Source organism: Prionailurus bengalensis, chromosome B3, assembly GCF_016509475.1.
Source record: "Prionailurus bengalensis isolate Pbe53 chromosome B3, Fcat_Pben_1.1_paternal_pri, whole genome shotgun sequence".
Taxonomy (NCBI): Eukaryota; Metazoa; Chordata; class Mammalia; order Carnivora; family Felidae; genus Prionailurus; species Prionailurus bengalensis.
This window is the reverse complement of record NC_057355.1, coordinates 21181516-21203765: the sequence shown is the minus strand read 5'-3', so window position 1 is coordinate 21203765 and position 22250 is coordinate 21181516. Positions and strand designations below refer to the sequence as shown.

At 46.6% G+C, this 22250-nt stretch overlaps 1 protein-coding gene across 5 annotated transcripts in view; it reads left to right on the top strand.

The window, feature by feature from the left end:
- Window positions 1–22250, top strand: part of APBA2 (amyloid beta precursor protein binding family A member 2) — a 273865-nt gene that overhangs the window by 198523 nt on the left and 53092 nt on the right. For all 5 annotated transcript variants that reach the window (XM_043554843.1, XM_043554841.1, XM_043554842.1 and 2 more), the window contains one exon: window positions 8035–9040. In XM_043554843.1, coding sequence (XP_043410778.1) covers window positions 8075–9040 — 966 coding nt within the window. In that variant the 5' untranslated portion in view covers window positions 8035–8074. The remainder of the gene's footprint in view (window positions 1–8034; window positions 9041–22250) is intronic.

Sequence of the window (22250 nt, the reverse complement as noted above, 5' to 3'; positions counted from 1 at the left end):
CAAATTTCCTCTTTATATAAGGACATCAGTCATATTGGATTAGGACCCACCCTAATGACCTTCTTTTAATTAATTACATCTGCAATGACCATTTCCAAACCAGGCCACATTCTGAGCCACTGGGGGTTAGGACATGAAGGTATAAATTTGGAGGTGGAGGGGACACAGTTCAGCTCATAATGGCTTATTTTAAATCTGCACAGTGAGTGATGCATGTGTTTGGAAGTGATTAGGAAAATACAAAAATAGCTGGACAGCCAGCACAAACGACTCTGGTTTTCTCTCTGGTCTTGTGGCTGCTTTCTCTGGGGGTACTGAGTCCTTTGTCTCTGAGGATGGATTTGGTAAAGGATGTGTTTAGAATGTCCTTCCTGGCACAAGGCCTTGGCCAATGCAGACATTATGTGTTTTTCTCAACATTCTCAAGCATGTTGCTGATAATTTTCGTGTTGTTTCATTGCCTTCTTATCCAGACCCTTGATTTCCTCCTGAATGCAAATAAGAACAGGCGCTGACTTGGGTAAGCCAAACACTTCCGGGAGTTTTTGTGGGAGCAAGTTCACTTCGTACAATTAGGGGTAACTAACAAGAGCAGTGTCTGCTGGCCCACACATGCACATGGGTACCATACTGCCATGCATTATGGTGTGAATGCTGGTTTCAGGTGTAGATTACATTGTGGGATACAAATACCAGCTCCTGGGGACTTGCCATTGGTGAAGGGCTGACAGCATTTTTAAATTGTATTTCAGGGTTAGATCATCCCCTTTTGCTCATTCTGAGCTGAAGGATGCAGTGGGGCAGATATCCTGGCATACTGAAAGGCCCAGATGGAACAAATCAGTCCTCACCCGCATCCCAGGATTCTTTCAAGGGATGCTGAGACCTACGGCCTTCCTATGCAGAAGTATCACTTGGCAGCTGTGGCTGTAGAGGGCTGTACTCCATGGTACTTGTCTTTTTATATGTTACTAGTCTATAGAAGTACCATACTCAGAAATGAAGAAGGAAAGGAAGTAAATACAATTTTTGCACCATTGCTCAAAGGAAACTCTTGCTGGTGTTTGAATGTATTTCTTCACAGTTTATTCTATGTTTATTTGGTTGTGAATAAATTATAATAACACACTTTATATGATAAACTCTTTGTAAATACTCTAATCGCTGCATAATTGTCTTGTGGATGTGCTAACATTGGCTTAACTAAGAGCCTATTATTGAAGGTTCGATATTTTTGCCCTTTATTTCCTGCCAGTTTTCAAAGAGAAGCATATCCCTGTGTGAGCTGAACTAGGTTGCAGTGTCTTGTGTGACAGTGTTAGAACTCAGCCTGGTTTGGGGGAAATTATTGATGACTTTTGCCTGGGTTGCTTGAACTGATTATACAGGTGTACTCTAGGGCTGTGTAAACTCAGATTGTGTGTGGTCAAAACAACTAAATTCTTGAAAGGGAAGAAAAGGCTATTATCTTTACAACCTGTGAGACCGAACTGAGGAACAAGATTGTGGGCAGTAGCCATTTGGTTGAGTAAATATCTCATTTGTATGATAACATTTTTACCTGGTCTGTAGTGTGGCCACCGAATCACTCTTTTTCATCTTGGTCTGCTGTATTAGTAGTGCTTCTAAGAACTGGCTAATGTTGTTTTCCCATGCACAAGAAAAACGTGGTTTAGAATAAGGACACTGGGGCTCTTCATTGTTGACAATAAGCCTTTATTTCCCACATCTCATTAGCATGTTTCAGGAGGAGAGTGGTAAGCACTGAATCAGGGTCTGCATTTTCTACTGATTTATGTGCTTGCTGTTCTAGAATTAATTGAGTCTGGACACAGGGCCTCATTTTCATTTTCTTGGATGCATAGCAGGTAATCGTGTTTCTTCTGTACATTTGAATTGCTTTCCAGATGGTCTGTTGTGAAGGATTTATCTTTAATATGATTAATCAGAAGCAGAGGACCTCAATATGTTTGTTCACATGTTCCCATGCGAAACCGCCCAGCCCCTGGTAGGGGTGGTTAACTCTCTCCTGGCCATAGTCCTCCTGGAGCTTTTCTGAGAACCTGGACCTCGGATTGGAGGAAAGTTTAAAGGATTCTGGATAAAAGGGGGTAAAAGGCCTAGAGTATATCCTCGGGGAACCATCAGGACATTATTTATCATGTAAAAATAGGACACCATCCATGTATCAATAGGGAATAGTTAGATTCTGTCTATTCGGCCAGGAAATACTATGTAGCCATTAAAATCATAATTACAGAGAGTTCCCACTGCTTATATATTATGTTAGGAGAGGAGAACATGGCAGTGTTTACAGCAAGACTTCAGCCACACAAAAGAGATGTATAGAAAAGAGAATGGAAGGCAATACAGGACAAAATCAACGGTGGCTGTCTGTGGATGGAACAGCTATGAGAGAGTATCTCTTCTCTATATTCCCTATTTAAATACACCACAGAACAAATTGTGATCCTTATCTCTGGGAAGTATCATGCCCGGAGAAGCTGTCACCTCTGGGTACAAAAATCTGCCCGTGTTTGTTTAACAAATGATGTGCTAAGATTAGTCACGTGTCCTCCCCTCTCCCAAGGGGAGTGAAGCTCCTCATAGCCTCCTACAGGGCAGCTGTCCCCTTGAAACAGTTGCACCCCCAGAAGGAGAATGCACTGAAGTGACTACAGATCTTTCCATGAGATGTTGCCTATGAGCTTGGGGCCCAGGAAGGTGAGGTTTGGCAGCTGTGTGGGACCTCCCTGTAGACATGAAGGGTGCTGAAAAAGCTGCTTGTCATTGAGGTGTCATAACTGGAATCCTTTGTCATCGAGCTGCAAACCCTCCCAGGCAAAGGCAGTGTGTTAGTGCCTTGTGCTTTCAAACACACCTTTATTGGACTACACTGGATATTATAAACTCAGAACTCCTTTTTTTTCAGGAACCACTTTGCTTCACGGATATTTTCGCCCCACCTTTCCTTCTCCCATCCCTTTGACTTTACCACACCTTCCTGGTCTGGGAGGTGTCTGCTATTCTCTGAATAGCCCTTGTGGAACCAGGCCGCCCACCTTTGTCATACTGGCAAGGAGTATAGGTGACCCAGGAGTTGGATCTTGAAAAGGAATAGAGAATGCGTGGAGCATGATGGCCTGGGCATCTAGGGAAAGGCCTTGTATTTTATTGGCAAGGAGGTCAAATCCATTCTGGAAAGTTCCCAGAGTGCAGTCCTAGAGCCCCAGACATCAGAACCACCTGCAGCTCTAGGCCTGGCTTTTGGCTCACCGGCTCAGAATCTCGAGCCCATGAACCTGCATACTCCCCAGGTGGGCCTTCTACCCAACAAAGTGACTGAACCACTGCTTTGGGGAGCAGCTCTTGGCTTTCCCCAACACCTCCTCCTTTCCTGCAGTCCTGCCTTTAGGTACCTATGTCCTGTTGCAGACATGCACATTATGTCCTTGGCCAGGGTAACTGTCACTTGACAACAGCCATTTCCAGCTAGCTGTGTCGGCAGAGTTCCCATCACCCACCCAAGACACACACCTTGTCAGGCATTCTCTCCGTTCACATTTCATTTAAAATTTTCCTCAGTTCCCTGTATATAGTAGGAAAAAACAAACGTTAAGGAGTTGAGGCCTCCGCTGGTTATTTTCCTATTTAACCCACTTCAAGCCCTGAAGGCAGGTGCTATCATTTCCAATTTACCAAGGGCAGAAGACCATCGCTCTGTTAAATATCTTGTCCAAGGCCTGACAGCAAATGGAGGTCTGAATTTAAACACAGACCTTCTGTCTTCATCTTTAATAGGAGGGTTCTTTCTCTTATACCAAAAGTGCCCCGGTAGGTTAAATGTAATTCTGCGGACCTTCAAAGACGCGGCTGCTGCCGTCCAGGATTCTGTTGTGGGTCCCTTTCCATTTGTATCCATGGAAAAGAGAACCGGATCAGAAGGTCCACTCTATCAAACTCTAGAAAAGCCAACAACTAGCATGGTATTTCATGGTGAAAACTTGTGAAAAACTGGATCATTCACAGTGTCCAGCCGGAGCCCTATGGGAACCTGAGGCAAAGAGAAAAATCAATAATACTGATCTTGTCTCTATTTAACATGTTGGTATTTTTTATCACCTATTTTTGCATATATTTTTTTAAAGTATTGTATTAAACTAGTCTCATTTTTGTTGCCCTGTTAAATAAATTTTGTTCTTTTTTTTTAAAGTTTATTTATTTATTTGAGAGAAAGAGAAATGTGGGGTAGGGGGGCAGAGAGCCTGACATGGGGCTTGAACTCACAAACTGGGAGATCATGACCTGAGCTGAAACCAAGAGTCGGACACTTAACTGACTGAGACACCCAGGGGCCACTTCCCTGTTAAATTTCATGACTGAGGTGAGTGCCATATGTGCTTTATCCTGGACTGGCCCTGGTAAGAAGTAAAGTAAAGAAAAACATTTTCATTGCAATTAAGAATAAGTCAAGGCTGTCTTTTAGTAGCTCTGCCATTTAACTGTGTAGTAGCACGCCAGGGCAATGCATCCAGACAAGGTGATAAAATGCTGGAAATGAGAGAAACAAAATTACCAACTAAAAATTATTAGAATTTGAACATGGACTTTTGCAAGATCAATATAGATATTTTTCTATGTACCAACAATAGCCAGGTAAATATATAATGGCAGACACTACAGCCACCAGAAAATAATAAAATCTAAGAATAAACTTGCTATGAAGAATCCTGTAATGCTGTTGAAAGACCCTTTAAGTCTTGAATAAATGGGGGTGCCCGCGTGGCTCAGTTGGTTAAGCATCTGACTTTTTTTTTTCAACGTTTATTTATTTTTGGGACAGAGAGAGACAGAGCATGAACGGGGGAGGGGCAGAGAGAGAGGGAGACACAGAATCAGAAACAGGCTCCAGGCTCTGAGCCATCAGCCCAGAGCCCGACGCGGGGCTCGAACCCACAGACCGCGAGATCGTGACCTGGCTGAAGTCGGACGCTTAACTGACTGTGCCACCCAGGCGCCCCGTTAAGCATCTGACTCTTGATCTCGACTCAGGTCTTGATCTCAGGGTCATGGGTTCAGGCCCCAAACTTCAGAGTATATTTACATACTTGATAAGGCAAGTTCTTAATTACTCTCATTTTTAGAACTTTCTGAGCTATTTTCACGAATTTATTCTTCCAAATGAACCTAAGAATTATTGGGTCACAGTTTCCCCAATATTCTGTTGAAATTTTGGCTGGAGTAGCCTCACATTGTAGATTGCTTGGGTAAATTATTTATGGGATTAGGGACTGTCCCACATTACTGTAATATATGTACTTTCATCTTTGAGTCTTATATTGGCCTAGATGGTGTCATATGTAGATGTGGGCATACACACGTCTGTATTTGCATACAGATTTTATCCCTCAAATGACATAGAATTTGAGGTTAAGATGGAATCTGAAGTTAAGAGGTACGGTGTACCTTAGTTTGTTTGTTAACAAGGATGTGGATGTGTATGACCTGGGGAGATATAGAGATAGAGTTACTCCCAAGGAATACGAACTGAGTGTTCAGGGGCAACTGACCACCAGCTCCATTTGCCTCTGACCATCCTGACTCTCAAAGTGTAGGAATCTGGCCATCTCTTAGCCACTGCATTCACTGCATGCTTTAGGAACCATTTTGGGAGTTGTTTCTAGAGACTGTGTCCACAAAAAGGTGGTTGCCAAGTTCCTTCCGTCAGTCCTACAGCATATGCATGTCCCTGGTGGTTAGCTATCCTTTGTGCAGGTAAGAGGTCTGTTGTAAAATGATAAATGGCTGTGAGGCAGGTCAGTGCTTTTGATGCATCCTCTGGTCACCTGTATTATAGTGAACACTGAGCACCTCGATCCCTACCTGGGAATAAATATCTGGGATTATCCTGTCAGTTTTGGGGCTTGGGGATGGGGTAACTTGTGAGGACATTCATACCCTACAGCGTCCATCTCAGTGATAATATTCCTGGTGGGGTATCTTTCTAGTCCGTGGGCTGCTCTGGAGAAGGCTCTGTGAATCTTTCAGCATCTAGTGATGCTACCAAGACATTCATGAGCCTCTTGTAATAGGAAATTTTCTTGGAGTGAATTCACATGTCAGAAGCATGTGGCTCAATCAGTAATGATGCTCGCACTCTGAGTGTCTGGACAGATGAAATAATTATCTCTTCCGTTCTTTGGGGAATATTCATAATGCTGTGACTGTGGCCATCTGGTAAACCCAGTCTCATAGAAAAATGTGTTTTAGTCAGCACTATAAGCAAAATGCTGTATGGGTGCTCTGGGGAATACAGAATGCAAAGCGTCTTTAGGACTTTTAGGTGGAGATAAGGTAGAAGAAAGAGGATGTATAGTCAGGGAAGCTCAGAGCCTGGGCAGGAACTGGCATGAGAGTCTCTGTCTCTCCTCTCTAATCCTGCTGAGCCCATTGCTTCCACAGATCCTCTCTCACTTCCACTGCCTTAAGCTCTCACTTACTTAAAAATAATTTTTTTTAATTGTGGTAAAATATACATAACATGAAATTTACCGTTGTAACTATTTTCGTGTGTACAGGCTCTCATTTCTTCTCTGGACACTGGAAGAAGTTTTTAAAAGTAAATGAACTATGATGCAAACAAAAACAAGGCATAAGTAATGTCAAAGTACCATTTAAAAAATAAAGCAAACATCTGGGTCACCACTCAGCTGAAGAGATAAAACATTAATGATCCCTTTGAATATCCCCTATGGCTTTTCCCTGATGCTGGCCCCTCACATTCCCTAGAGCTGGAATAGACTTTTCACTGGTCTCCCTCCCTGCAGCTCTCTGTCCTCCAGCATCTCTTCCACCCTGGGCTCAGAGAGATGAGACTAAAACAGGAATCCTTCGTGTCATGCACCTGCTGAAAGTTGCCTGATGACTCTGCATGGTTTGTGGGATAAAATGCAGAGTCCTGGGGGGTGGGGTAAGGTCCTTCTCCATTTTTAAAAAGTTTATTTATTTCTTTTGAGAGAGAGACAGAGCGAGTGGGGTAGGGCAGAGAGAGAGAGAGAGAGAGAGAGAGAGAGAGAGAGAGAGAGAGAGAGAATCCCAAGCAGGATGTACACAGCGCGAAGCCCATTTCGGGACTTGAACTCACGAATCTTGAGATCATGACCCGAGCTGAAATCAAGAGTCAGTCGCTTAACAGACTGAGCAACCCAGGCTCCCCAGGACCTCCCCCATTTGGACTTACAGGATCTTCGCAGTGCCCGTGATGCCATGATCCACATCCTGCAAGCTGTGGCCACACCCTCTGCCCTCTCTCCATGGCCAGGCAGTGCTGTCCTCCCTCTGGCGTCCCCCTCTCCTGTACCCTCACCCTGCTGAGCCTGTGAGGCTAGGGCTCAGGTTCAGCTTCTCTGTATGGGGCTCAGCCTGGACAGTTCCTGGCAAGTCTGGTCACTTGGGGAATCCTCTTGGTTTGGAGTAAGGAGGAAGGAGAGGCTTCTATGCACTGGGGAGGGCAAGACAGCTGGTAGGGGAGGGGACTTGAGGCCTTTGAGGAGCAGCAGATTTAGACTTGGAAGATAGTGTTACCTCCTCATTAGACCTCCTCATGTCTTCTGAATGAAAATTTCTCTTTTGCTTTTTGAGACAAAATAACTTGATCTGATGACTCCTTGTCTTGTCACCTTGGCTACCCAAACGGGGTGAACATTCTTAAGAAGTCATGAATGAGCCGGTGAGGTTCTGGGAAAGAGGCAGTCATCCTGGTGAATAGCAGGTGCCTCGCCTCACCCCTGCCTCCTTTCCCCTCAGCCCTGCATGTCCCCCTTCTCTGTGGCATGGGCATGCGTTGCTCTCCACAAATGAGTCAGCTGCAGTGGGGACATCACATTATTTGAACAGATGTGCATTAACTTTGCTCTGAGACAACATGGTGGTGGAACACTCCCGTGGGTCCTGCTGCTGGCAGCCTGGCGGGAGCCTTGGGTCGGCCATGTTTTGTGGGGTTCTGACTGTCCTCTTCAACGTTCCTCCCCACAGTGGCTGCCTGCAGGTGATGATGGCTGCGTGAGCATCCGCCATGGCCAACCGGAAGCGTCAGAGCACGGCGAGCAGCATGCTGGACCACAGGGCAAGGCCTGGCCCCGTCCCCCATGGCCAGGAGCCTGAGAGCGAGGACGCAGAGCTGCCCCTGGCAGAGTACGTGCCCAAGGGCCTGGAGCTGTCCACCCTGCAACCCGAGAGCCCCACACCCCCAGACCAGGGGTGCCACGACCACAGCCCCGATGGGGACTCCAGCTCCGACTATGTGAACAACACCTCTGAGGAGGAGGATTATGATGAGGGCCTCCCCGAGGAGGAGGAGGGCATCACCTACTATATCCGCTACTGCCCCGAGGATGACAGCTACCTGGAGGGCATGGACTGCAACGGGGAGGGGTACCTGGCCCATGGCACACGCCACCTGGAGACGGATGAGTGCCAGGAGGCCGTGGAGGAGTGGACGGACTCGGCAGGCCCCCATCCGCATGGCCACGGGGACGAAGGCAGCCCGGACTACCGGGACGGCCACCTCCCCATCCCGGAGGACGAGGCCTCCGTCCTGGAGGCCCAGGACCAGGAAGAAGGTGTCCACTACTGTCCCAGTGAAGAGGGCTACCAGGACTACTACCCCGCGGAGGCCAATGGGAACACGGGTACTGCCTCCCCCTATCACCCGAGGCGTGGGGATGGGGACCTAGAGGACCAGGAGGAGGACATCGACCAGATCGTGGCTGAGATCAAGATGAGTCTGAGCATGACCAGCATCACCAGCGCCGGTGAGGCCAGCCCTGAACACGCGCTGGTGCGGGGACCCGAGCCGGGGCCCGGGGACTCCACAGAGGCCTGCCCACCCAGTGAGGCCAGCCACGGCCCTAGCAGACATGAGGGAAGGCCCAAATCGCTGAACCTCCCTCCTGAGGCCAAGCACTCCGGAGACCCCCAGAGAGGCTTCAAGACCAAGTCCAGAACTCCAGAGGAGAGGCCAAAGTGGCCCCAAGAGCAGGTAGGACTCTGGCTGTCCCCAGAGGGAAGGGGGTGGAGGGGCCCAGAGAGCAAAGGATACTCTGGTATTGCCCACACAGGTGCCAAAGCCCATAGTTCAAGTGCATGTTTAGTTCTGCATTAATTCAGTTATGTAGCAGGTATGTGGACATTCTAGTGCCTTCCAGAAGGTACCCCCCTCCCACCTAAAAGAGATTGAGTCTCTAGCCTCTTTGTGCTGGATTTGTTCATGGTTGGGGGTGGCCCTGTGTGACTACCATCCCCCTACCAGGTTTTTTTTCCTCAGGCTGATGAGACATTGACAAGGCTGTGAGGTTGCTGGGGAGTGTATACTGTGGTAGGCAGTGGTTGGATGCCCCAGTGACAAGGGGTAGTGACCTGCGTGCATTTCACAGGGACCATTGTATCCCAGTGACACTTTTCTGAAAGCTCAGGGGCTTGGCATTATGGGCCATTAGCTGTAAATAACTATTTTGAAAATAATTATTTGAAGGTTTGACAAAGTCTTGGAGAAGAAATGCATATTAATGAGGCCAATGGATTTAAGCATAACTTTATTTTCTTTTAACTGTATCAAAGTGAGCATATATTTTGATAGCTACATTTGAAAAGCTGCTTTTCAAAAACAAAAGAAAAACAACACCCCTCTGTGAATATATAAAGAAGATGTGACTATTACACTTGTGTAAAGGAACTTCTCTTTGGCCGATTCTGTGGGCAAATGACAATGAAATGCTTTTATATTTTTTAAAGCCTTAATTAGTATTTTTTTTCCCCCAGAGGAGTCCATGAGTTTATACACTAAGGACGTGTGTTTGGGATATAAGTCATATGACTTGCTGCTGGTTTCTGTTACTTGCATGTTGATGTCTTTTGTTCTTTTTAAAGACCATTAAATGTAGGTTGACTTCACTTTTGGGGTGTTCTTGTCATTCACGGCAGTTGTGCCTGCACCGAGGGCTCTGGGATGTAGAGAAACTGCTGTTGCACGAGTGGATGTGGGGAGCTCCCCCCAAAGGCAGGTGGCTCGGGGCCCAAGGTCTGGGCTTTAAGCCCAAGCACTGCCAGCCTTCTTCACTTTGGCAGAGTTGGACTCATTGCCAAACAGTGGCTATGGTGCCACAGGGACTAACGTGGGCTACACAGGGCATACTGCGCCTTGTAACAAATGACTTCCCTGACAAAGTTCTCGTAAAGAGAACATTATCTTTAGAGTATGACGGGGAGTGGGCAAGACCTGACGTTTTGCTGTTTTTGTGCTGTACCAGATGCTAATTTGAGCAAAAATGCAGACTTTGGGTTGGAGAGCCTGAGGGATGGATGAATAGGATGGAATGAATGGGGGTGGTGGTGGTGGTTTCAAAGGGCAGGTGGAGGTGGGAGACATCCTGAGCCATTGTTGGAGACCCAGTAGGAGCTCTGTTCCTCAGAGTCATGGCATTGAGTGAAAGAGCAGGTAACTTCTCTCCCTAAATAGAGTGTCTCCTCAAAGCGAATCTGAGACACTCTAGAGAAGCTCATTTAAACGGGTTATTTATTGCATAGCTTTTTTGGTTTACTCACTCATTCATTCACAAATTAACTCCATCAAAGAGAGTACCTGATGATGCCAAGCTCAGTGCTGACAAGGATTCCTGATGAAAATGGGGCCTAAGGATTCCTTTGGGGGACTGTGCCATGCCTGGGTGAATGTGACCTGGGTCTTCCCATCCTGTAGACACAGGTGACCCATTCTCCAGATGAGGACCCTTTTGAAATTGGACCAAAAAGAGCCACTGTGATAGAATCATCTTGAAAGCAAGAGTGTGTGAAGGAGGTCCAGTGGGAAATGTGGTGACTCCTTGCTTCAGATCACAGCCTGCTTCCTAAAAGGAATCCCTTACTCCCCCCAGGACAGCCAGACTGTGTGGCAGGAGCCAACAAAAGAGTAGCCTCAAATAGGTGGACAGGGTGCCTGAGTCCCATGCTGGCCTTTCCCTGGGCCTTCTACGGTTAGTGTGTCATAGCCTGGGATTAAGGCTATAGTAAAACAAAATAAAGCAAAACAAAATAGCTAACGGCCAAAGGGCAATGGTGGCTACCTGGAGTCTGCTTTCTGAAGTGTGATCCATGGCCCAGCAGTGTTGCCCCACTGGAGGGCCCCACCGCAGAACCACTGAATCCACATGTGACAAGAGGCCACATTCAAGTTCGAGAGGCAATACTGTGGAAGGCTTCTGCTGGAGGATGAATTGCATAACATCCCTCACCTCTCTGATCCTCATTTTAAAGCTTGAAAAGTTACATCATGGACACTTTGAAGAGTATTGCATAGCCTTTTATTTCGTCCTTGTGTGGACAACAGTATTACAATGGAATTAGAAATGGGAAGACAGAAAAAGTATCCTCTATGTTTCCGGCTGCCTTAGCAGATGAGCTCTTTTGGTTTTTCTGTGTTACTTTTCAGACTCTAGCATTGAATATGAATAATGCATGCGGTTGTCTTTGCAGTCCAGATGTAATTTTGCCATCCACCTTTTAAAATCTGACATGTTACAAGTGTTTCTCTGTGTTGCTTTATAATTTTCATGATCATTTTTACTGACCTTTGAATGTTCCATTTAGGCCACGTGCCATCTAATTCATTCATCTGCACATACCCTGCCACCAAGCATACAGGTTACAGATGGGATTGTTTCTTACACATTGGACTGGCACAGACATCTATGTACAAGTTTTCTTTTGGTTTATTGCCTGAAAATAAATTCCCATACTGGGTATGAACTTTAACCATCTCCTCATGTTATCTTGCTACTTCTCTTTTTCTTTCTTTTCTTTTTTTTTTTGATGTTTATTTTTGAGAGAGAGAGAACAGAGCATGAGCAGGGGGAGGTGCAGAGAGAGAGGGAGACACAGAATCCAAAGCAGGCTCCAGGCTCTGAGCTGTCAGCACAGAGCCTGGTGTGGGGCTTGAACCCACAAACTGAGAGATCATGACCTGAGCTGAAGTCAGATGCTTAACGGACTGAGCCACCCAGGCACCCTTTGCTACTCTTTTTCTATGAATGTTTGATTTGTGCTCTTTATTATGTGGAGTCTGAGTGCTTTTCTATATCTTAGGAGAACTTTATATGCTCTAGATGTTGCTTGTTGTTACAGATGTTTCCTTCAGTGTGTTTGCTTTTGAAAAGGCTCCAGTTTGCAGGTAGACCTCTCTCCTGTGTAATGCTGATGAGACCAAGAGGTCTGCGATGGGGGTGGGGGAGGGAGGGCAGGATGTGAGAGAAACCAAAGGAAATAAACTCAAATTGCAGGAAGACACATGTGATTGGGGGAACAGAGATCTGTGCATGAGTATTTCTAGAGAAGAAAGAGCTATTTCAAAGCAATCCATGTTTATTGAGGAAAATTTGGAAAATATAAGCAAAAAACATATTTTGTCACATGGCATGGCCAAATTCTGTTGCTGAGCGTTTCAAATCAAAGAGGCAAACTAGCATCCTGTTAGATGTGTAAACAAAGCATAGGTGATCCTTGTTCTTTTTTTTTTTAAGTTGATTTATTTATTTTGAGAGAGAGGGAGAGAGAGAGAGAGAGAGAGAGAGAGAGAGAGAGAGAGAGAGAGGCAGGCAGAGAGAATTCCAAGCAGGTTCTGCACTGCCAGTGTAGAGCCCAAGATCATGATCTGAGCTGAAATCAAAAGTCGGTTGCTTAACCGACTGAGCCACCCAGGTAATCCTGACTGATCCTTATTGTTCATGTATTCCATATTTGTGAATTGGCCTACTTGCTAAAATTTATGTGTAAGCTTAAAATCAGTACTCGTGGTGCTTTTGCAAGCATTTGTGGACACTCACAGAGAGGCAGAGGCACGTGAGTCAGTCAGCGTGCATGATCCCAGCTGAGTTTGAACAAGGAGACACTCTGCCTTCTTGTTTCAGCTCTCATACTGCAAACAGGTGTCCTTTTCATGGGCCTTTTAGCGCCATGTTTTTTGCATTTTTGCGCTTTCTGTTTGGTGATAAAATGACCCCCACCTGCAGTGCTGGAGTGCAGTCTGATGTTTCTAAGTATGAGAAGGCTATGATGTGCCTTATGGAGAAAAATACGTTGTGTTAGATATTTCATGTAGGTGTGAATGATAGAGCTGTTGGCCATGAGTCAACAATATGGTACAGCCAGAAAGAGGAAGAGGAAATTTGCCAATCTGTACATGAGGTTGATCTGGAAAGCGCTAAAGTAACATCTATAGTGTGTGAGGAAGCATTGGAAAAGGGGGTTACTTTGTGGATTCATGAGGTGACCATTAATAAAAAGAGCATGGTGAAGGCACTGTGATGAGGCTGGGAGCCAAAGAAATTTACGGTCTTTTTATCCAGGGTCAGGAAAATGTTAGACTCTTCTTAGCTAGTTTTATTATAAGGAAATACAGGATGTAATCATCTGTGAGGAATACACATTAAATAAGGTGTCTTTAGGGAGAAACACACATAAGACAAAAACAAAAAGAAACAGATGGAAAACAAGGTTATGTATTGATTAGTTGACAAAAATGGTGAGCAGAGGCTTTGCAGGAACCTCATCCTGTATTTCTCCTAGAAGGTAAGTGGGTCAGTATTCATACATGCAGAGTTCACAGCATTTTTAGAGAATGTAACTGCCCTGAACAAGGAGAACTGACTATCTGATTGGCAGATGAGCTTGAGAAACTTTACGGCAAAGATTTCCCATCTCAGAGATTCACTCCTTTGGTTGTACATGTGCTGTGTGAAGTCCCAGACTTAACTGCAACAAAGATACCCCTGGCCCTGCTTGGCCAATGCTTCCCCCAAAACCTTGGCTATTAGTCCCTTTTCTCCCCAGGCAGGGCCTATCAGGAAGCTACTGACCACAGTTGCATATCCTAGGGGACAGAAAGCCAGATCACACAACTTCCCGAGATCTCCCTGCTTCATGTCTCAATCCCAGGATGATTCAACATCAACCCAGAAAGTTGATGGGGGACAAGTGGTCACCTGTTTCACCACTGGGACCCTTGGCTTCTGAGGAGTTAATGTTTCTTGTTTTGCTGTTTGTGGGGAGTCCCTGGGTGATGGTGGAACTGACCCTGGTGTTGGTGGTCATGGCCAACATTATGTGAAGGACTTCATGTGTATGATCTAAGTAAATCCTAGAATGATTAGAAGAGATAGGGACTAGGGTTGCTCCTGTTTTACAGATGAGGCAGTTAAGACCTACATTGGATAACTACCACACCCATGGTCACACAGCTCAAGGGGTTAGCAGTCTGTGTTGCACCAAAATTCATGCCTTTGCTGCACTGTGCAGTTCTTTTTTTTTTTTTTAATTTTTAAAAATTTTATTTATTTATTTTGAGAGAGAGAGAGAGAGCATACGCATGAGCAGGGTAGGGGCACAAAGAGAGAGAAGAGAGAGAGAACCCAACCAGGTTTGGGGCTGCCAGCGCAGAGCCAGATGCGGGGCTCGGACTCATGAACCATGAGATCATGACCTGAGCCAAAATCAAGAGTTGGACAGTTAACCAACGGAGCCACCCAGGTGCCCTTGCACTGTGCAGTTCTAGAAGGGCCTCTAGAAGAGGTAAAGCTGACTTCTGTGGCAGAATGTGTTTGAACCTGCCTGCTGGTGAGTGAGTCCATGTAGGTGAATTGGGCAGTATTCCTCCCAGAGAGTGGCCATCTCTTCTATTTTGTCCTTATTTAGTTGGTATTATGAGGGCTTGACGTGCTCCGTTGTTCGTAGCCCATGTGTCATGACACCAGTGGGGTGACCAGTGGACACAAGACCTCCAGTCTGTAAAATCATCCCAACATCTTGAGTTCATGAGGGCTCAGGCCCTAGAGTAGTCAAGTAGAGATTATTCATGCACCACTTTCCTTACTTTTATGGAGCTTCATTGATATGTTTTGTTGTTTACATACAGTGACTGAAGACTATGTGAGTTGCGTCCAGCCTAGTTTGTATTGAATATCCAGATTGAATCGCCATTTCTGCACCTACTTCTGCTGTGTGTGTAGAGAGAGGACCTCAGTGGGACTCTGGTGTCACAGCTCAGGAGTGAGCTTTGGGGACTTGGCGGGTCATCAGTACACCTCCTAGGAGCAGGGACTTGCTGATCAGTGCTCCCCTGGGGGCTGCTCCTCCATGCTCCTGTAAGAACATGTTTGTTTAGCACCAGAGATCATAGTTCCATAGATCTGGTGGCGGCCTGGGATAGCAGGTTCTTGTAGTCTCTGTGCATCTGGGTTCAGCAAGGACTGGATTTGGTTTGGACTGACTCTTTTGGAATCCCCCTCTTTCTCATGTTATTAGCCTGTGACATATATCTTGAGAAAAAGTACTCTGAAAATATCTTCTCTGTGCCTGAAATTCTCCCTTAATAGATTTATTCCTTTCCTTTGGGCTCTGGAGATTTCTCAAGCGGCCAGGCATGCCTTGTCCTGTTCCATGCACTCTGTGGGCTGGGCGCACGTCAGCACTTCAACGGCCATCTAGTTCAAGGTGTTTGATTTATGCGGCAACTGCACGGAATACTGCTGTGTGCTAGGATGGCACACCAAATGCATTTTTTGATTATTGGGGGTTTTCATGATTTCTGTTTATCATCGGTCCAGCCAGCACTTTCTAAAAAGGGCCCTCTGACAATAGAAAAAAAGGAAAGTCAATACATCATAGTCAACTTAATACAACAGTTAAATGGAGGCATGATACAGGGGCCTGAGACCACATCAAACATACAAGTGTTTATCCTTGTTCCTTGTGGAGATGGCTTTGCTGTGATTTCGCATTCAGTCGAGGCTTGCTTTGTGAAGGACCTTTTGAGATTGTGATAGGAATGCTGGCACCAGATGGGGAGGGACGATGCTAAGTGTATGGGTGACCTCGGCCTTCCTGGGGGGTGGGGTGGGCAGTGGCATTGTGAGTGCTTCCTGTGGGCTGGTGCCTCTCCTACATGCCCTGTTCAGTGTCATAGGAAGTAAATATGGGCACCTGCTTTACAGTAAAGGGTACCATGTCTTAAGAGGCCCTGAGGGGCTGAGAGAGGAGTACCCTGGGATCATTGGCACTCAGGTAAGCTCCATTGGCATGTCATAGGGCAGCAGGTATGCAAAGGTATCTGGTGCTCGCACTGTGCCCAGGAGGGAGCGGTCTATCCAAACCTGGCTATAGGTAGGGCAGGGCTGGAGAAAGACCTCATGGGTAGGCGCTGAGGACAGGAGTTTCTGGGAGACACAGAGCATGGCCCAGTTGGGGGAAGAGGAAGGTCCTCACCCCCCACCCCCATGCCTCTCTCGAGTGTAGGTGGCTTCTTTATTCCCACAGCCCTGACCCTGATTCTGCAGGTGCTCCGGCTCTTCTGGCATCAGGTCCTGCCTTTTTTTTTGTGCACATGAGGAGGTAGCACAGGAGAGTTCCCAGGGGTCCTGTGCTCTTCCCCAGCCTCCTCTGCTCCCAGTGCTGTGATGAGTAGCTGTAGCACCTGCCATAACTAATTCCTAGGGCCACCCTGAGAAACAAAATCCAGGAGGGTACTGCCTTGGCATTGTCAGCCCCTCACTTGATGTGTTCAGGCTTCCAAACTTGATTTCTCTGGGCCTATTTGTCAAGTCAGCACAATGGCCTTATTTGATTTTTATGAGGCCTCTTGAAGACCTGTGACCAGAGGTGGCTGTTGCTGTCACAGAGCAGCTTATTTAGCAGGAATCTGGGATGGCTTCAGTACTTTTAAAATCTAGTTAAAGCCAGGGTCTCTAAAACACTGTTTTATTGTCCAAGAAAATCACGGAGAGCCCTTCCACTAACAATAATCTAGAAAGAAACTTCCCCACTTCTAGCCCTTGAAGAGAGAGCAAGGTGCAGTGGTTAGGAAAGCAAATGGCAGTGGCAAGAAGCCTGCACCCCATCTGGCTCCCAGTTCTGGAACATTCTGGACACATTATCTGCGCCAACAACTGTCTATCTCCTGGGGTGGCAGGGAGCAGAGTTGATATGGATCTGAGTCTGCAGTGGATGTAAGGGGTGTGGAGCCTTTGCCCTGATGGTGACAATGATGATTTCAAATCCATAGGAGCCTCTTTCAGGATATGGGGGAGGCAGCTGGCTGAGGCTCTGCAAACAGTTTAGGTCCAGGGCCACACTGTGCAGGGCTGAGGACACCAATGAGCAAGTTGTTATCACTGCCTTCTGGAGTGCCATTAAGGGAGGGACAAAGCCACCACTATAAGGCAGGTTGGGAGGAGGACCAACTGGCCAGGGACACACTGGAGACAGAGGAAGTGTGTATGCAGCCTGAAACCTGAGGGAGCAGAGGTGACAAGTGAGGTGGGGGCAGCTCCCACATGTCCTCAGTCTCTCCTCTCTCGCCGCAGGCCTTCCTCAGGTGGGCTCTTGCTCCTGCAGGGACTTCCAGGAGGGATAGTTCTCACATGCCCTCCTGGGGACATCCTTAGTCCCTTTCTTCACTGGGGTCTCTAATTTTGGGCAACAAGGTGATACCTATGCACCTCCAAGGGCTGCCCTGATTTTCTCACACTCTGTTCCCAATAGGAAATTAACCGAGAACCCCACCCAGATGAGCTGGGCTCTGGTGCACTGATCTCTCACTAATTCCAAATCACCGTCCGAGGGTCTCTCCTTAACCTCGAGTTTCTGCACATAACTTCCACTCTCCTTCAAAGCCAACTGGCCCCAGCCAGGCTGCTCAGATTCCCGGGGCTGCTGGCCCCTGTGTTCCTTTCTGCACAGCCCATGCGATGTACCAGGCACCAGAGGTGCAAAGATTAAAAATGGCATAAGTCTGTATTGCGAACCTCCTTCTAGAGGGAGATAGACCACAGATGCTTCCCAGTCCAGATGGGGCTGGGTGCTCAGGAGAGGGGCTGGCTGCAGCAAGGATGATAAGCCGAGAGGCTCTGGGACTTTGAGGGCAGCTTCGGGAAGTGAGCCAACCAGGTGAGGCTGAACGTGGAGGTGTGTGGGGGCTGGGATTGTGATGGGGGCTGAGAGCCCTGAGAGAGGTCACGTGGGATTCTGATGGTAATAGGAGAGGAGAGAGGGAGAAAGGCCCTTGGTTGGGAGGGGAAAGCCAGGAGGGAGCTTAGGGGCAGGGACATCTGGAAGGCCAGCCCCAGCAGGGCAGTTCAGGGAGATGTTTCTGGGGAGCCCCTGAGCAGCTCGGATGGATTGCGAGGGCAGAGGTTCACATGTGGGAACTGAAGGAGTGTTTATAAGGATGAGAGGCAAGGGGCCTGACGAGGTGCCCAGTACACATGGAGCTTGAACTGAATTGCACTGATCTGAGTAGTACCAGTTTGCCAGTGACGTGTCTAGGGCAGATTTTGGGAATGGGAAGGGTGGGCATGGGACTGAGGCAGGGGGTTGGCCCACATGCAGTTCCCGACCTCAGGCCCCTGCAGCACCTCCCATGGTCCTTCACATGTTCCAGGGGCTGGAGAGGCATACGGCTGACAAAACTGTCACGTGACAATCCCGAGGAAGCACAAGACTCCATGGAAGAATTTTTAGAAACATCTGTTCAGGAAGAAAGACCACATTTCTGAGACTGAACATGAGACTCAGAGATGTGTAATGTAATACATGGTGCCCGCTCCTGAGATGTGACAGCATGGCAATGGAGGTCACGGGGTTTTCAACCCAAAGCATTCAGATTGCGACCAATGCTAATCAGTTACTAAAAACGTCGTGGGACTATGATCACAGGAGGCAAACAAAGAATGCCCCCCAACTCTGTATCAATAAGACCATGGGCAACTGGAGAAGACTAAGCACATCTCAGGAACTTTGAGAAAGGAGGTATGGGACAGAATGGTGCCCCCAGGGCTGCTGGTGCATTCTAGAACCTGCCAGGTCTGGGTCTGTTAGCCAATTCCACAGCCAGCCTTCACACTAGAGAAGCTGGTCTCTTTCCACCTGAGACCAAGCCAAGGCCCAAACTGTTGGAGCTGAAGGATTTATAGAACTGGACTTACAGAATCTATTTGTTTGGCTCCTCTGGTTTTAGCAGGGGGCACATGGTCCAGACCTGCATCTAGTTCCTGTCTCCATTTAAGAGACATTTCCAGAGATGGCCTTATGCTGTCTTCAGTGCCATTGTGCTGCTGGGTCTGCCCCCATGGTTGGCCATTGTGTCCTGCTGTGGGTGCAGTCAGGTGTTATAGGTCAGGTGCCTGAACTAGACTCTGGATGTGGGGTTGCTGCCCAGGAGAGCAGCTTGGGCATGGCATAAAGTTGGAGGGATGTTGCTGTTTAGGGAAGTTTCCCATTCACCCTCCTTGGTCAGTCTCCCTCTCCATTGGCCCATACCATTTGCAGGTGGCCTCTGATTCTGCCTCTGAGATCTGTTTGCCCACTCAGATTTCCGATGCAGCCCCCTCACTACCCCAACACTTCCCACCCAGCCTTGGGTCTCTTGCTTCCCCTCACACCAGCTCTTGGTGCCAGCTGGGAGACATCTGTTCCTTTCACTCCCACTGCCTCTGAGTCTGCTGGCTTTGACCATGATGCACCGTGATGCAGACTCACCTGTCCACGTGTCTTCTTCAAACAGGCTTAGGCCTGGACCATACCACACCCACGCCAGGTATCTCAGAGGTTTTTGGGTTCTTTTGACCACTGCTGCTGCTGTTTCCTTTGTTTCTAGTCATGAAAATAGAAGCTCTTCCTCACTGTGATCTATCCTCTGCTTTGTTCATTCATTCATTTATTCACTCATTCGGGCCCAAGTATGTAAAAATAGCACATTAGTCACTTTGAGAAATATGAATGTTAATCTTCAAGAGAGAAGGGATAATCTAGCCACCACCAGTCCTCAAAACCTGCTCCAGAAACCAGACCAATGGCAGGTCAGGGCTCTTTTTGCTGCATCGAATTTGCTAATTATGGGAGATGTTAGGAAGTGAAATTGCTGTCCCAGGTTTTTCCTGCCTAATATTTCATTAATATTTAATCTCCAACCCTCTTTTAAATGCCAAGAAGAATGAAACATAATGAATTAACCCAAAGAATCCCAAGTCATCTAAACTATGGGCAGTTTGGCCTATATTCAGAAATCATGGCATGGTACTTTTTTCAGTATTTGTGGGAGGACTGTGCCACAGTCATAGTGATAAAGTACAAAAGAAAAGATGTTGGCACGCAGTGGAATATTACTAAGCCTGTAAAAGGAAGGAAATCCTGACACTTGCCACAATATGCATGCACCCCGAGGACACTACAGTTAGTGAAGTAAGCCAGTGCCAAAAAGACAAATCCTGTATGATTCCACTTCTGTGAGATTCCCAGAGTAATAAGATTCATAGAGACAGAAAGTAGAATGGGGCCTGCCAGCGGCTAGGAGAAGGGGGAATGGGGAGTTAGTATTTAACGGGGACAGAGTTTCTGTTGGGGAGGATGAGAAGGTCTGTGGGTGGATGGTGGTAACAGTTGCCCAACTGTGTGGATGCATTTCATGCCACTGAATTGTCCACTTAAAAATGGTTAAAATGATAAATTTTATATATGTATATTTACCACAGTAAAAAGAAGGGAGGGAGGGAGGGAAGGAGGAAGGAAGGAAGGAAGGAAGGAAGGAAGGAAGGAAGGAAGGAAGGAAGGAAGGAAGGAAGGAAGGGTGGGTGAGAGAGAAAGAGAGAAAGGAAGTAAGGAAGAAAGAAAAGAAACAAAAGAAGGAAGGAAAAGCCTCTTGGCCCATTTACTCACCTGAGCCAACTTGAATCATCTAAAACCAAGTTGAGCCAATCTGAACCTGTGTAACCAGTATCAGATGAACACAGACACACGTTTTGGCCAATCACCACCTGTTTGGTGTTGTCACAGTAGAGGTGAGCTGACCACACTCATTTGAGCCTGTGGACACTGGTGCATGTGGTCACAAGGCAGTGGGTCTGCACATCATTAAGTAAAATAGTTGAAGTCCTACATTTTTGGTATCATTCAAATAAAAATGTATTGTCAAATGTATTATTAAAACAACAGCTAATTCTACTCTCTCCTTATTCTCAGTGTTACGAAAACCAAATATTCTACATTGTATAATCATAGAAATTGAACAGGTGGATTTAATAAAAGCTAACTGGGTCGCTGGTATCTTCATTATGTATTATTAGCTGGTTAAACTTAGTTTTTAAATTATGAATCATAGCACTTTGTTTTAGTGTTTGCCGCCTTAGGCAGTTCCATTGAGTTGTTTATTACTTCGGACTAATAATATTGACTGAAAACAGGGAAGTCCTTATTTAGGAGAACAGAAAGCGGGTCATAGCAGTTCCATGCTGGGAACGGTGGCCTGTATAGATGTGTAGAAGTCAAATCTAGAAAATGCCCCTGGAAAACAGCAGATGTTAGTGAAGATATGGAGAAACGGGAGCCCTCTTACTCTGTTGGTGGGAATGCAGACTGGTGCAGCCACTCTGGAAAACAGTATGGAGGTTCCTCAAAAAGTTAAAAATAGAACTAGCCCATGATCCAATAATTGTACTACTGAATATTTACCAAGGATACAAAAAACACTGATTCAAAGGGGTATGTGTACCCTGATGTTTATAGCAGCATTATCAACAACAGCCAACTATGGAGAGAGCCCAAATGTCCATTGACTGATGAATAAAGGAGATGTGGCACATACACACACACACACACACACACACACACACACACACACTGGATTATTACTCAGCCATCAAAAAGAATGAAATCTTGCTATTTGCAACAATGTGGATGGAGCTAGAGTGTATTATGCTAAGCAAAATAAGTCAGAGAAAGACAAATACCATATGATTTCACTCATGTGGAATTTAAGAAGCAAAACAGATGAGCATAGGGGAAGAGGGAAAGAAAAGAAAGGGAAGCGAACCATAAGAGATTCTTAACAAAAAGAACAAACTGAGGGCTGATGGCAGGAGGTGGGTGGGGGATGGGCCGATGGGTGAGGGGCATTAAGGAGGGCATTTGTTGTGGTGAGCACTGGATTTGGTATGTAAGTGCTGAATCACTAAATTCTACTCCTGAAGCCAATTTTACCATACGTGTTAACTAACTAAAATTTATTTATTTATTTATTTATTTATTCAACGTTTATTTATTTTTGGGACAGAGAGAGACAGAGCATGAACGGGGGAGGGGCAGAGAGAGAGGGAGACACAGAATCGGAAACAGGCTCCAGGCTCCGAGCCATCAGCCCAGAGCCTGACGCG